Here is a 12,421-nt window from a genome sequence, read left to right as displayed (position 1 = left end):
AATTCTGCCACCACACTAATTCACATAACTCCTTGAGTACATAGAGAAATTTCTAATCACATTAAATAATAATTAAAAAAAAGGCATTTGTTTTGCCAAGTGGGGAATTTTATTAGGTCAGAATAATAAACCTAGTAACAGCAAGATGATTATAGCTAGAAGCAAGACAACTGCACTCCTACAGGGAATTTGTAGGGAAGTATTACTCTACCAACACCACCATGAAGCAGATCATTCACACAAAAAAGATGTAATAAATACTGAGTCCAGCATGAAAGGTGACACAAAGGAACACGAGGAACACGAATTCACTTTTCCTAGAAATCATGAATGAACACCTAGGCCACAGTGAAACAGCTTTCCCAACCTCAGCTTCATTAGGAGACAGCTATTCCTGCCATTCCAGCTGTTTTCATGATCCAGACCTGGGATTTAAGGCAGAAAAAGCAGGAGGGCTGATCTGAATGCTGGCTCTTGGCCAGCACACCAGTCACTGGGGACAGAAGGCGCCTGTGGCAGCTGGCCTCAGAGCCCTACACACCAAAATGGGTAGTCATTAGATAGCCTGAGCAGAAGCTGACAATAAAGAGCTGTAATCTATCCAAATGGAGACAAAAGAGAGAGAAAAAAGCAAGAGACTGACATGTTTTGCTCAATTAAAGTATTTTCCTCAGTACTGCAAGCTGGCAGAGGGATGTTCTGTGTAAGCCATAAATTAAGGTATCTTGTACCCTTTTCAGCCACATCATCATACCTGCTGAGTCTAAAACTCCAGTTTTCAGACAGACATTTGCCTTTCCCAGGCTGGTATACCTGGCAGAAATGAACTTTTGCTTTAAGATGGTTTCTGGAAGACTTTTGAGTAAATGCACAGCGTTTTCCTGTGAACTTGTGAGCCTCATCACCGACAACTTGCTAACATGTAAAAAATGTGAGGGAGGGCAAAAAGACAGGGGGGCAGAGGGAAGGGAGCTGTGCTGGGGGCAGTGACCCCTCTCCTCCTCCAGCACAGGAAGAGCTGCTGGCATCTCTGGTTCCTTAGGTGACCCTGCAGGAATGAGCAGTGACTCATCTCCTTTGGGAGTCGCCTGGAAGCACCCCAAGGAGCCCTGCTGCTTACATGTGTGTGCCACCCAGAAACAGCCACCATGACTCTGCCAATTACCTCTTATCCTTTCAACTTTAATTTCTGAAAGAGGAAAACGTTAAGTATGTCACTGCTTCGCACTTTTCACAAAGTTGAACTTAACCCTGCACCGCGCTTCTCACAGTGACATAAAAATCTCAACGTCTTGGCCGCTGCTGCTTAAATAATTAAACTGCACATTCAAGTACATTCATATATTAAGGAGACACAGCATAGCTCAGGGAACGCTACAAAGCAACCCAGGTCTCCTTGTTTCAGAAACCCTGGCACAAGGAATTAGCTACCCAAGCTGATCTATTCAGGCATCCACAGCCTGGGCCAAATACAAAAATACAGAGAGAGCTGGCCAGGGAGAGGGAACACAGAGCCATTGCCCAGGACTGAGAGCTCCACCAAGGTCACATCATATTATATGAAGAGCAGGGATTAACTAAGAGACAGAGCATCCTTAATACTCAGAAAATGGAAAACCAACTTCTTGCTGCTCCAGAGAGTTAAGCAAGAAAACAGGTAGTGAGAAAGGATGGCCCTGCAGCAGCCCAGGCCCAGGCCTGCCCCCACACAGTTCTCCCCAGGCTAGACAATGTAGGTTCACATACCAAGCAGCTCTGCCTTTCCAGGCAACTCATGATCTAAAAATTTCAAATATTTCTCTTAGAGAGGAATTCTCCACTGCAAACCACTTTAGCTGCCAGAATCTTCCCTGCAGCTCATGACTTGGGAGTTGGAAAAAGTCAGACATCTCAGCTGCCTTCCCATGAATTATCACAGCTATGCTTCTCCACCCAAGACAAAGACTGGGCCATCATTAAGCTCTGCTCATGTCCCACATTCACAGGGACAAATATAGCAATAGGACATGAACAAGAACAAAGACTCATTTCCCATTTGCTACAAGTAGGGCTGTAGAAAAAAGCTCCCTCCCCCTTCTCCTCCTCCCCAACACTGTATCATGTTATACTGTGTGCAACAAGAGCCCAGGGCTGCAGCATCACCATTTTGTAGGGCTCTCAAACAAAAGACCAAGTCCTTATTATGGCTTTGATGTCTTTTATTAATGCTCACCAACCATTTAAGGGTTCTGCTCAAAATTCAGCTAGATTAAAAATAAAAATTAAAAGAAACAGGAAGTATGCTGAAGTCTGGAGTTTTTTACCTGCTCTTATCTCAGTAATCTGACACCTCCCTTTGAAGTTGACCTCTTCTCCAAAGCAACCAGCAACTGGACAAGATATAGACTCAAGCAACACCAGGGGAGGTTCAGGCTGGACATCAGGACACAGGATTGTAAGGCACTGGCACAGAATGTCCAGGGAGGTCACCATCCCTGGAGGTGCTCTCAAAACAACTTAGTGCTACAGTTTAGTTAATACAGTGGTGTTGCATCAAAGGTTGGACTCTGTCTTGGGTCTTTTCCAACATTAACTACTCTAATAATCTGTGCAGATGAGGACAAGGGGATATGTCCACTACTTACCAAAGCATAGAGTGCTGGTCACTAAAAAATGCCCCACAGAACACACAAAGACCAAAGCACTGCTGCGTATTCTACACAAACACAATCAGCTGCTTTGGATGAGTTTTGTTGTTTTGTTCCACTCAGGCTGAGGGGTTCCTACAGGCATTCACTTCCCTACAAAGTTCAGGACAGACCCCATCCTGCAGGAAGCAACGCTGTGAGGCCACATCAGTGATATTCAGGATGCCCTTCTACTTACACTATGCTGACATTTAAAATTTATATGCTCTAGTCAAAGTTGCACCTACATCTCTCAAAGGTCAGCCAGCAGCCCTTGGTCATTAGCACTGTGCAAATAGGACAAAGGTCTCTGCTAAATAAACCAGAGAACCATCAGGCTTCTCCAGTTTTCTGCAAGATAGGACAAAAAAACAATCCCAGAAGAACAAACATCCCTCAAGAGTTATATACCTGGTCCTATATGTCCATAAAGCAACACTTGTCTAATCTGCAATTGTTTGTTTGTATGTAGGGAAAACATGCAGGAGCAAGTTTCTCCTGTGTATATTTGCATCTAAAACCTGCCTCCCAACCTCCCCTTGGAACATCGAGTGGACACACGCTGCCCATTTCGTGCATTAATCACACTAAGGCAGGGCTAACCAGAGACAGGTCTGGGTGAAGACTTTCACCAGGACAGTCTGAGATTCCCTTCTCCCCAGCACCCCTCTCCTCCTGCTATCCCTACAAGACCTGGCAGTCACATCCTGGGGTGGCTGCAGTGCCAGCCCATCTCCCTGACATTCCCTGTCCCAAAGCTCTCACTGTAGGGGCTGCTGGCCAAGGCTATTAATAACCAACACTGTGCCCAGAAGTTTCCTTGTGCCAAACCCAAGGCCTGTCTTCTCCAAGTCTTTTCTGCAGCTGTCAAGAACTCGTGTGATTGATTAGAGTTCATTTGCGTCTTCAGCCTAAATCAGAGACTGCAACAAACCCCAAATTCATACCAACTAACCACACACCACAGATCTGCAAGTTTTATCTGCAGTTAAATCACTGACCTACAGTTCTGCTCTTGCTCAAGTGCATGAGAACAGGGTCTGCATCAAACCACACATTTCATAATTACAAAGAGCAAGAACAGGCCTCCACTCCCTACAGATCCAGCAGATATGATCTGTTTTGTTTATTATTTTAATAAACATTACTCATGAATGTGTGAATTTAATTAACATGTTATTGAAAATGGTTTCACCTTGTATTAAACTGGTTTGGGGTATTCCCAATGGGTAATCCTTTGGGATTAGTAAGGAGATGGATGGGTGGATGAGAAGTTGGTGGCAGCAGAAGGAAGGCTATCAACTGGAATATCAAACTGTAACAGTATTTGTCTGATACAACCTTGTGTTGCTCAACCCTTCACAATGAATTACAAAAAGCCCAGCTAAAAGCTCAGTAAGTGTCCCAGCAGGATTCAGGACATATAAACTATGAAAATGTGATAAAGCATAAATGTATATATGTTTGGAGATGCATTGTGAGATCAAAATGAGAGCTGGAGAGATATTCCAGTCCAAATTACAGGACAGTATTAGAATTTTGCTCTTTTTATCATAAACTGACTTCTGTAACACAATAAAAACTCAGGTGCTCCAATTCCACAAGGCTGTGAGTGGAAAACAGGTGAAAGCATCACAATGGAAACAGTCCCTGTTCCTTCTGCCCCTTACAGTTGCTAAGAATTGCAGTATATTGTGCATAGTATAAAACAGAGTATTCAAAAGTGCTGAAGAACAAAACAGTTACAGAAACAGCCTGAGAGGAAGAATTAAATGACGTCATGACAGAAGATAAAGTATTGATCAACAACAAGATTAAATTTTTTTACGTTTGCAACTGCCACAGTAGAAACAGTTTCTCAATCCATCCATGGAGTCACTTGCCAAAGAGCTAACTGATTTATTATCCCAGAATGGCACGGACACAGCTGGAAGAGTCCAGGGACACACTTAAAATGCAAAGTTGTTCAGAAGAAAGGCCTGACGCAAACAGAACACTGCAGAGTCCAGCTGCAGCAGCACAGCTTTGCTTCTTCAGTACGTGGGAAAAGTAAAAAACAGACCTTGGGGGGAAGTTTGGACAGCCAGGACCTGAAGATCAAAGAGGAGATACAGGGCTAAGGAAGAAGTGATGAAAGCAGATTTCAGCAGCCTGGGAGCTGATACAGTTTTCCATGGGGAAGCTGATACCACAGTCGAATATATGAACTTAGGAGGGGAGAGTATCACAAGACCAAGAAGGACATCACTGTTAGGGTAGAGGCAAAGAGGACATTTGGGACTCAAAATTTTGAGACAAGGGTTATGTTTACTCTGTTTCTTAAAGTGAACTAGTCCAGCAGAAGATGCTGAGCACTACTACAGAAGAGGCAGCTGCAGATAAAGTTCAGCACTTCAGTCTGTCTCTAGGCAGCTGGAATTAATTCCACCAGTTCAGACTGTCTGGAACATCAGCAGCAGAGATGAAGTTTTGGAATGGCACTCCAGCCCTGCAGTTAATCAGGATCAGTAGGAAAACAGTTATATTAGCAAACACACAAATGTTACCATCACACATTCTTTCAGCAATAGGACATCTCCAGATACAAAGTAGGAAACAGTTCTGTTTCAGCATATTTCCATTAAGTGCATATTTCAAGTTCCATAGGTCTATATAAAGTCAGAAAGCAACAGTAACAGGACATTGACCATCCCAGAGGTAGATGAAATTTAGCAGTAAAAGACTAACCCTTCACAGAGTAGAACAAGAAAGGCTTTTAAAAAATTCTTCACATGGTTATCATTTTACTGCCCAAACAGAGTGAAGTATGTGGATTGCTTCATGCTGACCAGTGCAAACAAGCATTTCGTTACAAGGCTCACTGGTTTGGCACACTGTTATTTGTCAATTGGTTTAAAGATAACAGCATGGGTTAAAAAAAAAAAAAAAAAAAAAAAAAAAAAAAAGCATCGTTTACATAAGCAAATTCCACCTCAAAGGACATCTGAGTGCAAGCTCTTCTCTCCCCCACCACAGAAGGCCACCTCTAAAAGAGAAAGCAGCGATTTTCCAAGAATGCCACAAGGGTTTTATCTCAGCAAGTACTCTCAAGCATTGAAGGAGCCAAAATACTGCTCATTTTCTTTTCAAGTTCAGCCCAAAAGTTATTGTTACCACAAGGACTTTTGGCCTAGTGCAGGGAGATGAGCAGCTCGCAGCTAGGATTGGCGATAACCTCACTTTAGAGCCCGATGCTTTCTCCATCTGCTCCCAAACATCAGAAGGCAACTCCCATATGAAATGTACTGCTGCATGGAAGGAAAAATAAAGTGCACCACAGGCACCAAGTAATTAACTAATCACAAGCAATCCATGTGATTTATGCCTAAATTGGTCTCCAAATACCATGCTCAATAAATCAGAAAGGTTTTCTATCTTGACACTTAAGCACTTTCCTTGAGCGTGACCTCACATTAGTTAGGCACTGAGGTGCCATAATTAGCTAAGGATGGAGCAGAAAAAGGACTGACTTATTAATAGAACTGCCTTGGAAACAGGAAGTTTATTTGATTTCCCTAAAAATTGCTCGACGCGGAAGTTTGCTAGCCAGCTGAGGGCTGTTCCCACATTTTTAACTGGAACTTGAGAGTTTTGAACTCTGCATCCTCACTCTCTATGGTTTTTACCCTGCTAAAGGGGATGCTCTACCATACTAATGCTTTGCAAATTCTAGAATGTTTTGAGTTGGGAAAGGATCTTCGAGAGCACCCAGTTCCAACCCCCACCACGAAATCAAGTTGCTCAGTGCCCCTTCCAGCCTGGTCTTGAACACTTCCAGGGATGGGGCAGCCACATCTTCTCTGGGCACCCTGTGCCAGCGTTTCACCCCCCTCACACTACGGATGTGGAAGAGGAGTCAGAGGAAGGAAAGGGCTGAGGAACAATACTGCCAGACAAGGGCTTCAGCAGAAAGACAGGATTGTTAAGCAGCATCCAGCCAGCGCTTCCCTCCGGCAGCGAGCTCCAGTCCCCGCAGAACGGTTCCTCTGTGCCGCTCCCGCAGCGCGCCAAGCAAAGAAACTCTCTGCTGGGAAGTAAAAACGCAGTTTGTTTTAAGGTGCTTCCTCCTGGGCTAGAGAATGTTAGGCTGGATTGCACTGCATGCAAAGAGAAGGGAACACAAACGGAGGCAGGCATGCAGGCGTAAGCACGGAACATTCTGGGTCACGGGGGACTTTTGCCAGAGGTCAAGGATTGTGGCCCAGAGGTGGCAGCAGGTCAGTGTCACAGGGCATGCACAGGTGTCTTGTGGTACAATCAGATCCACATACCCAAACGCAGCCAGCAGAAAGCCCCCATGGCACTCATGTTTTTTCTAGAAACAGCATAACTAAACTACTCACAAGATCACACTGCCAAGGAATTCTCGTATCTTACAGCAGCTAGGAAGATGCCAACCAAAAAGAAATGTCAGAAGTTAAGATGCTGGAGATTCAAAGTTTGAAAGGAACTAGACACTCTGGAAAGGACTGTGCAATTAAAGCACTCAAAGTGGGGCACCACTCCCAGAACAGGGAGAGAATAGGAGCTGTCACTTGAATTAAATATCTTTTCAGTGACTCAGAAGTTATTCTTAAACTCTTCTTCCTTCCTGTAGGACTCAGGCACTCTGTGGTGGCACATCCCTGGCTGCACCCATGTGTTTATCTCCTATCTTCACAGGATACTCAGCTTTTTTATGGCCCTGCACATAAAATACGAGCGACTAGGCAGGGGACAACTGTGCAGCACTGAGGACAAGCCACATAGACATGTAAATTACAGTAATCACAGTTAAAATAGAACAGCATCACGTTGAACCTTGGAGCATCACACAGAGCTGCGTGAGTACAAAAGGCTCCCCGAAGCACAAAGCCAGAGCTGCATGTTTTATGCACTCCACATGCAAACTGTACAGTACAGCAGCCTCCCTACCTTCTAAGGTATTTCCAAACCCATAAAATAAACAAGTCTGGCATAAGCCGTCCTGGGCAAACATGAGTAACAACACGCTGCCAGACTCATATGAGGAACACGGTGATGGAATGAAACCTGCACAATTATCCTGACTGCAGGAATCGCTTCCAAGGGACCTTCCACGAGTGTAAGCCAGCGTGCCCTGTCCTGAGTCCTGGAGAAACACGATTTCCTTTATGGTTTTTCCTGCCCAAACACTAAGGTTTTAACGTTATTAACTACGGACAGTTAGCACCGTACATGCCTACAGTAGCAAGCAAGCTAACTCCTCCGGGTCTGGCGTGGAAGCCAGGAGGCAGCTTTGAGGCCAGGGCCCTTGGGGAGCAGAGCGGAGCAGCCTTGCCGCATCGCAGCCCGCCCTCGCTCGGGGATCAGGACGCTGAAGGGCCGCAGGTGCTGCCGTGGTGCCACCATGCGCAGCTGCCACCGCTGCCCCTGCCAGACACAGCTGGGAGGTCTCCAGAGTCCACGTCCTGCTCCCGAGACGAGCATGGAGAGGGCTCCGGAGCGGACACGAGAGGAGGGGAGCGGCCAAACCCTCCCTGAGCCCCGGAACGCCGGAGCGCTCCGCCCCGCCGGGCCGGATCCCACCGCCCGCCGCCGCCGCTCACCCGCAGATCCAGCTCGGTGCGGTGCAGCCCGAGGCGGCCCAGCCCCACGGCCAGATCGTGGATGCAGAGCGCGCCGTCGCGATTCACGTCGAGCTTCTGGAACAAGGCGCGGAGACGCCGGTCCTGCTCGGAGGCCTCGCAGAGCGACCGCCCGCAGGACCCCGCGTTCCCCCCGCCGCCGCCGCCGCCGCCGCCGCTCTCCACCGCAGATCCGTGCGGGGACCCGCATGGGCAGAGAACGCCGCTCACCACCGGGGAGGCAAGAGAGCGCCGCGCCCCCGGCATGGCCGCGCCGGCACCGAGCACCGCTCACCCCGCGGCACCGGCAAATGGCGCCGCTTCCGCCTTCGCGCCACGCGCCGTCGTCGCCACGTGACACCCCGCGCCGGCCAATCACAGCGGGCGACACGCCCTGGGACACGCCCCGCGCCCACGCGGAGAGGCGGGGCGTGACGTCACAGAGGACGCCCCCGCCTGCACCAATGGGAAGGAAGCGCCGGGTGTTTCGGAGCGTGGCCCAGGGAGCGGCGCAGGCGCGCGGGCCGAGCCGCAATTGGCTGCAGCCCGTGGGAAGGCGGAGACAAAGGAGAGCAGCTCCAATCAGAGCGGGAGCCGGGACGCAGTTTGAGCTTGACGGACGGCGCGCGCATCCGGTGGGTTGGAAAGCAGTGCGCGCTCTGGGATGATGGACAGGAGGAGCACCCAATGGGATTGGAGCGAGGAAACCCACGGGCGGGCCCAACCCCTCACCGGCCCCACGCAGGCCCAGTGCCCTGAGACCAGCGGCGGGGCGGGGCCGCCGCTTGTCTGTCCGATGGACAGGGCTCTTGACCAATAAGAATGCGGTATTGCAGGCGGGAGGCGGGCAATTCGTGTGACGGGCAGACGGGCCAGCCAATCAGGCGTGGCAGGAAGAGGGGCCGATTCTGGAAGCCATTACGCCAGTGCCGCAGGGCGGGGGCCGTTGCGCGGGGCTGCCGGGCGGGCGCCGTACGCAATTTGCGTATCGTTGGCGGTGCCAAAGGGGGAGCGGGGGGGACCGACCCCTCCGGGCCCTGAGGGGCCTCGGGGCCCCCCTGTTGTCCCCGGCCCCGGGGGTGGGGGGGCCCTGCCGCCCCTCGGCCCTCCCCAGCGTCCCCCAGGCCCCCCAGGTGTGACCCCCGTGCCCCGTCCCCGCTGCCCCCCATGGCCATGGCGTCGCCGCCGGCGCCCCCAGCCAAGAAGCGGAAGATGAACTTCTCGGAGCGGGAGGTGGAGATCATCGTGGAGGAGCTGGAGCGCGGAAAGCACCTCCTCGTCAACCACTTCAACGCGGGCGTGCCGCTGGCCGCCAAGGCCGCCGCCTGGCACGACATCCTGCGCCGCGTCAACGCCGTCGCCACCTGCCACCGCGAGCTGCCCGAGGTCAAGAAGAAGTGGTCCGACCTCAAGACCGAGGTGCGGCGCAAAGTGGCCCAAGTGCGGGCTGCCATGGAAGGGGGAGGCGAGAACCAGAACGGCGGCGGCAACGGGCCCGAGGGCGAGGAGCCGGCGGGCGCCGCGGCCGCCCCGGTGATCCTCACCCCCATGCAGCAGCGCATCTGCAACCTGCTGGGAGAGGCCACCATCATCAGCCTGCCGAGCGGCGACTGCGGCGCGGGTGACGGGAGCGAGATCCCCATCACCGCGTCGGCCACCACGGTCACCCTGACCCAGAGTGAGTGCTGCACCCGCCGGAACGCTCTGGGCTGGACTGGAGGGCCACACAGAGCCCCTGACACCCCCCTGCGAGGAGACCCCGAGCCTCGTGTGGGGGCAGAACCGCAGAATGGTTTCGGTTGGAGAGCACCTTAAAGAGCACCCGGTTCTAACCCCCTGCCATGGGCAGAGACGTCTTCTGCTAGACCAGGTTGCTGCATCCAGCCTGGCCTTGAACACTTGCAGGGATAGGGTGCCCACAAGTTCTTTGGGCAGAGAGAAACCCCAACAAAAAGAAATCCCCCCATTTCTGTAATGAAGTGCTCCTCCCAGTCTGCCCTTGTGGTGTAGGAGCGTGGCCACAAGACACGCAGGTATTGAAAGTCAGCTTTGACAGCTGGACTCGGCTTTAAGGATAAGGGAATCAAGGATCCTTTGCACCTTGGGAAATTCTTCAGTCCCTCTCTGGGAACGAAAGCACAGGGAAAAACACCTTCAGGGCTGATTTTCCAGTGTGCAGTTTCCAAAAGAGCAGCTCTTCTACCAACAGGGGCCGTACGGGGTCTGTGCTGTTATGTCAGTCATTTAATGCTGCTTGGAAAGATTGTTCTAAACTGGAGATTAAGAAATTATATTGTCTAGACAGATAAGGCATTCCCCATTCCTTTGGATTGTACAGCCCAGAAGGAAGCTCGACTGAGGGTGGAGTAGACTTAAATAGGTCATTTTGTGCATTGCTGGGCATTGTATGTTATCTCACTGAACAGGCCATATTCCTGTGATATTCACTGAATAGTCCTGTAGATAAAAATCCTGTATCACAGCTATTCCTGACTCCCTTTCTGTCCTTTGTTCCCAGTTCCTGCAGAGACAACCTACCACAGTCTGGAGGACGGGGTTGTAGAGTACTGCACCACGGAAGCCCCCACCACCGTCACTGCAGAGGCGCCCTTGGAGATGATGGCCCATCAACACGAGGTGTCCGCCAAGCCGCAGGAGCTGAAAAGCCGCATCGCCCTGAACTCAGCCAAGCTCCTGCAGGAGCAGCGAGTAACCAACCTGCACGTGAAGGAGATTGCCCAGCACCTGGAGCAGCAGAATGACTTGCTGCAGATGATTCGCCGCTCGCAGGAGGTGCAGGCGTGCGCCCAGGAGCGGCAGGCACAGGCCATGGAGGGGACGCAGGCAGCGCTGAGTGCCCTCATCCAGGTCCTCCGCCCCATGATTAAGGACTTCCGTCGATTTTTGCAGAGCAATACACCCAGCCCATCGGTCACCACTGACCCTGGCCAGACAGGGCAGCAAGATGGTATGATCCAGTGAAAGAAACAGTGATGGGAGGGGAGCTTTAGATTGATGTTAGGAAAAATTTCCTCCCTGAAAGGGTTGCCAAGCCCTGGCACAGGCTGCCCAGGGCAGTGGTGGAGTCACCATTCCTGGAGGGATTTAAAAGATGTGTAGATAAGGCACTTGGGGACATGGGTTAACGGTGGATGTGGCAGTGCTGGGGAAACAATTGAACTCAATGATCTCAAAGTCTTTTCCAAACTAAACAATTCTGTGATTCTGTGGGATATCTGCCATGCTAAAAACCTACCCATGCTGGCACAGGACTCTTGGGAACAAGGGGTGCTGCCTCTTGTCAGTGTGAATGGCTCCCTTGGAGTTTGGCTGAGTCTAAACAGCTTTCTCTGCTAATCTTGTGCTAATCTGCCTTTTCAGACTCTCATACTGAGCCATAGCAGGATGTGTAATAAGCCAACAACTTAACATGAATTGCTTTAGTTCCTCCAACAATAGATTTTTTTTTAAGTTATTTTTTAATTTCTGTTTGGAAAAAATCTGTCCTAAGTATTTTACCTCTCTTTTTGTCTCTCTCTCGAGATCTATAGCCTTTAACTGACTTCTAACGTGGAGAGTTTTGTCGGGATATCAGTGCTGCAGCTGCTAAAGGTACAGTGATCGTGAACCCATAGTGCACACAGTGAATGCATTTCTGGCTCTGGCTGAAAGCATTTACTGGAAACATGGTACCGGATGTGGTAGAACCTTCTCTCTGCACTGAGAGCTATGGATCGTGCTCCTGCAGCGTCACATCCTGCCCATGCAGACTAGCACCCAGCCTCTGTGCATTTTAAGTCCCACCTGCCTGCCCTGAGGATCCCAGTGGGACTGAAACAATGCATTCACTTCATGTTTTATCTGTGTGCAGTCACGAAATTTCTCTATCAACTTGGCAGATGTGATGAAACTTTCATGTCTTGGGTACCAGAAACTCTCCTGGGATACTTCTTGGCACAACGTCTTTATTTGTCACAGCATAAACACCCAAGGGCCTGGATGAGTTTCACTGGGGTGGATGGAACGGTGAAACTCCATCTCTGCTTCATCTGCATAGTTTGTCACCTCCAGAATACCTTGATCCATCAAAGTGGACCTGAACTAAGGTCCTGGACTAAGCTGCAGCCACAC

At 50.1% G+C, this 12,421-nt stretch overlaps 2 protein-coding genes across 6 annotated transcripts in view; one reads left to right on the top strand and one right to left on the bottom strand.

Moving 5' to 3' along the window:
* SLC25A25 (solute carrier family 25 member 25) overlaps positions 1–8,610 on the bottom strand; it is a 100,192-nt gene extending 91,582 nt beyond the window's left edge. The window contains exon 1 of one of the 3 annotated variants that reach the window (XM_068211436.1): positions 8,273–8,610. In XM_068211436.1, coding sequence (XP_068067537.1) covers positions 8,273–8,557 — 285 coding nt within the window. In that variant the 5' untranslated portion in view covers positions 8,558–8,610. The remainder of the gene's footprint in view (positions 1–8,272) is intronic. The other 2 variants (XM_068211429.1, XM_068211430.1) reach the window with 2 other exon arrangements.
* A 393-nt stretch (positions 8,611–9,003) lies between these two features.
* On the top strand, positions 9,004–12,150 carry NAIF1 (nuclear apoptosis inducing factor 1). 3 transcript variants are annotated; one of them, XM_068211443.1, is made up of 3 exons: positions 9,006–9,968; positions 10,809–11,258; positions 11,842–12,150. In XM_068211443.1, the coding sequence occupies exons 1-3, from the start codon at positions 9,458–9,460 to the stop codon at positions 11,850–11,852; spliced, it is 972 nt and encodes a 323-aa protein (XP_068067544.1). In that variant the 5' UTR covers positions 9,006–9,457; the 3' UTR covers positions 11,853–12,150. The 3 variants fall into 3 exon arrangements, with proteins under 3 accessions (XP_068067543.1, XP_068067544.1, XP_068067545.1); XM_068211444.1 differs by having other exon boundaries at positions 9,014–9,968; positions 11,834–12,150; XM_068211442.1 differs by lacking the exon at positions 11,842–12,150 and having other exon boundaries at positions 9,004–9,968; positions 10,809–11,723.
* Positions 12,151–12,421: the final 271 nt, after the last annotated feature.

Source organism: Anomalospiza imberbis, chromosome 21 (assembly GCF_031753505.1).
Source record: "Anomalospiza imberbis isolate Cuckoo-Finch-1a 21T00152 chromosome 21, ASM3175350v1, whole genome shotgun sequence".
Classification (NCBI taxonomy): Eukaryota; Metazoa; Chordata; class Aves; order Passeriformes; family Viduidae; genus Anomalospiza; species Anomalospiza imberbis.
Note: the sequence above shows the minus strand (reverse complement) of the source record. Positions and strands in the feature narration are given on the sequence as shown.

Coding starts and splice junctions, on each gene's coding strand:
- NAIF1 (XM_068211442.1), top strand. CDS start 9,458: ATGGCCATGGCGTCGCCGCCGGCGCCCCCAGCCAAGAAGCGGAAGATG. Junction 9,969..10,808: donor CACGGTCACCCTGACCCAGA/GTGAGTGCTGCA, acceptor CTTTGTTCCCAG/TTCCTGCAGAGACAACCTAC.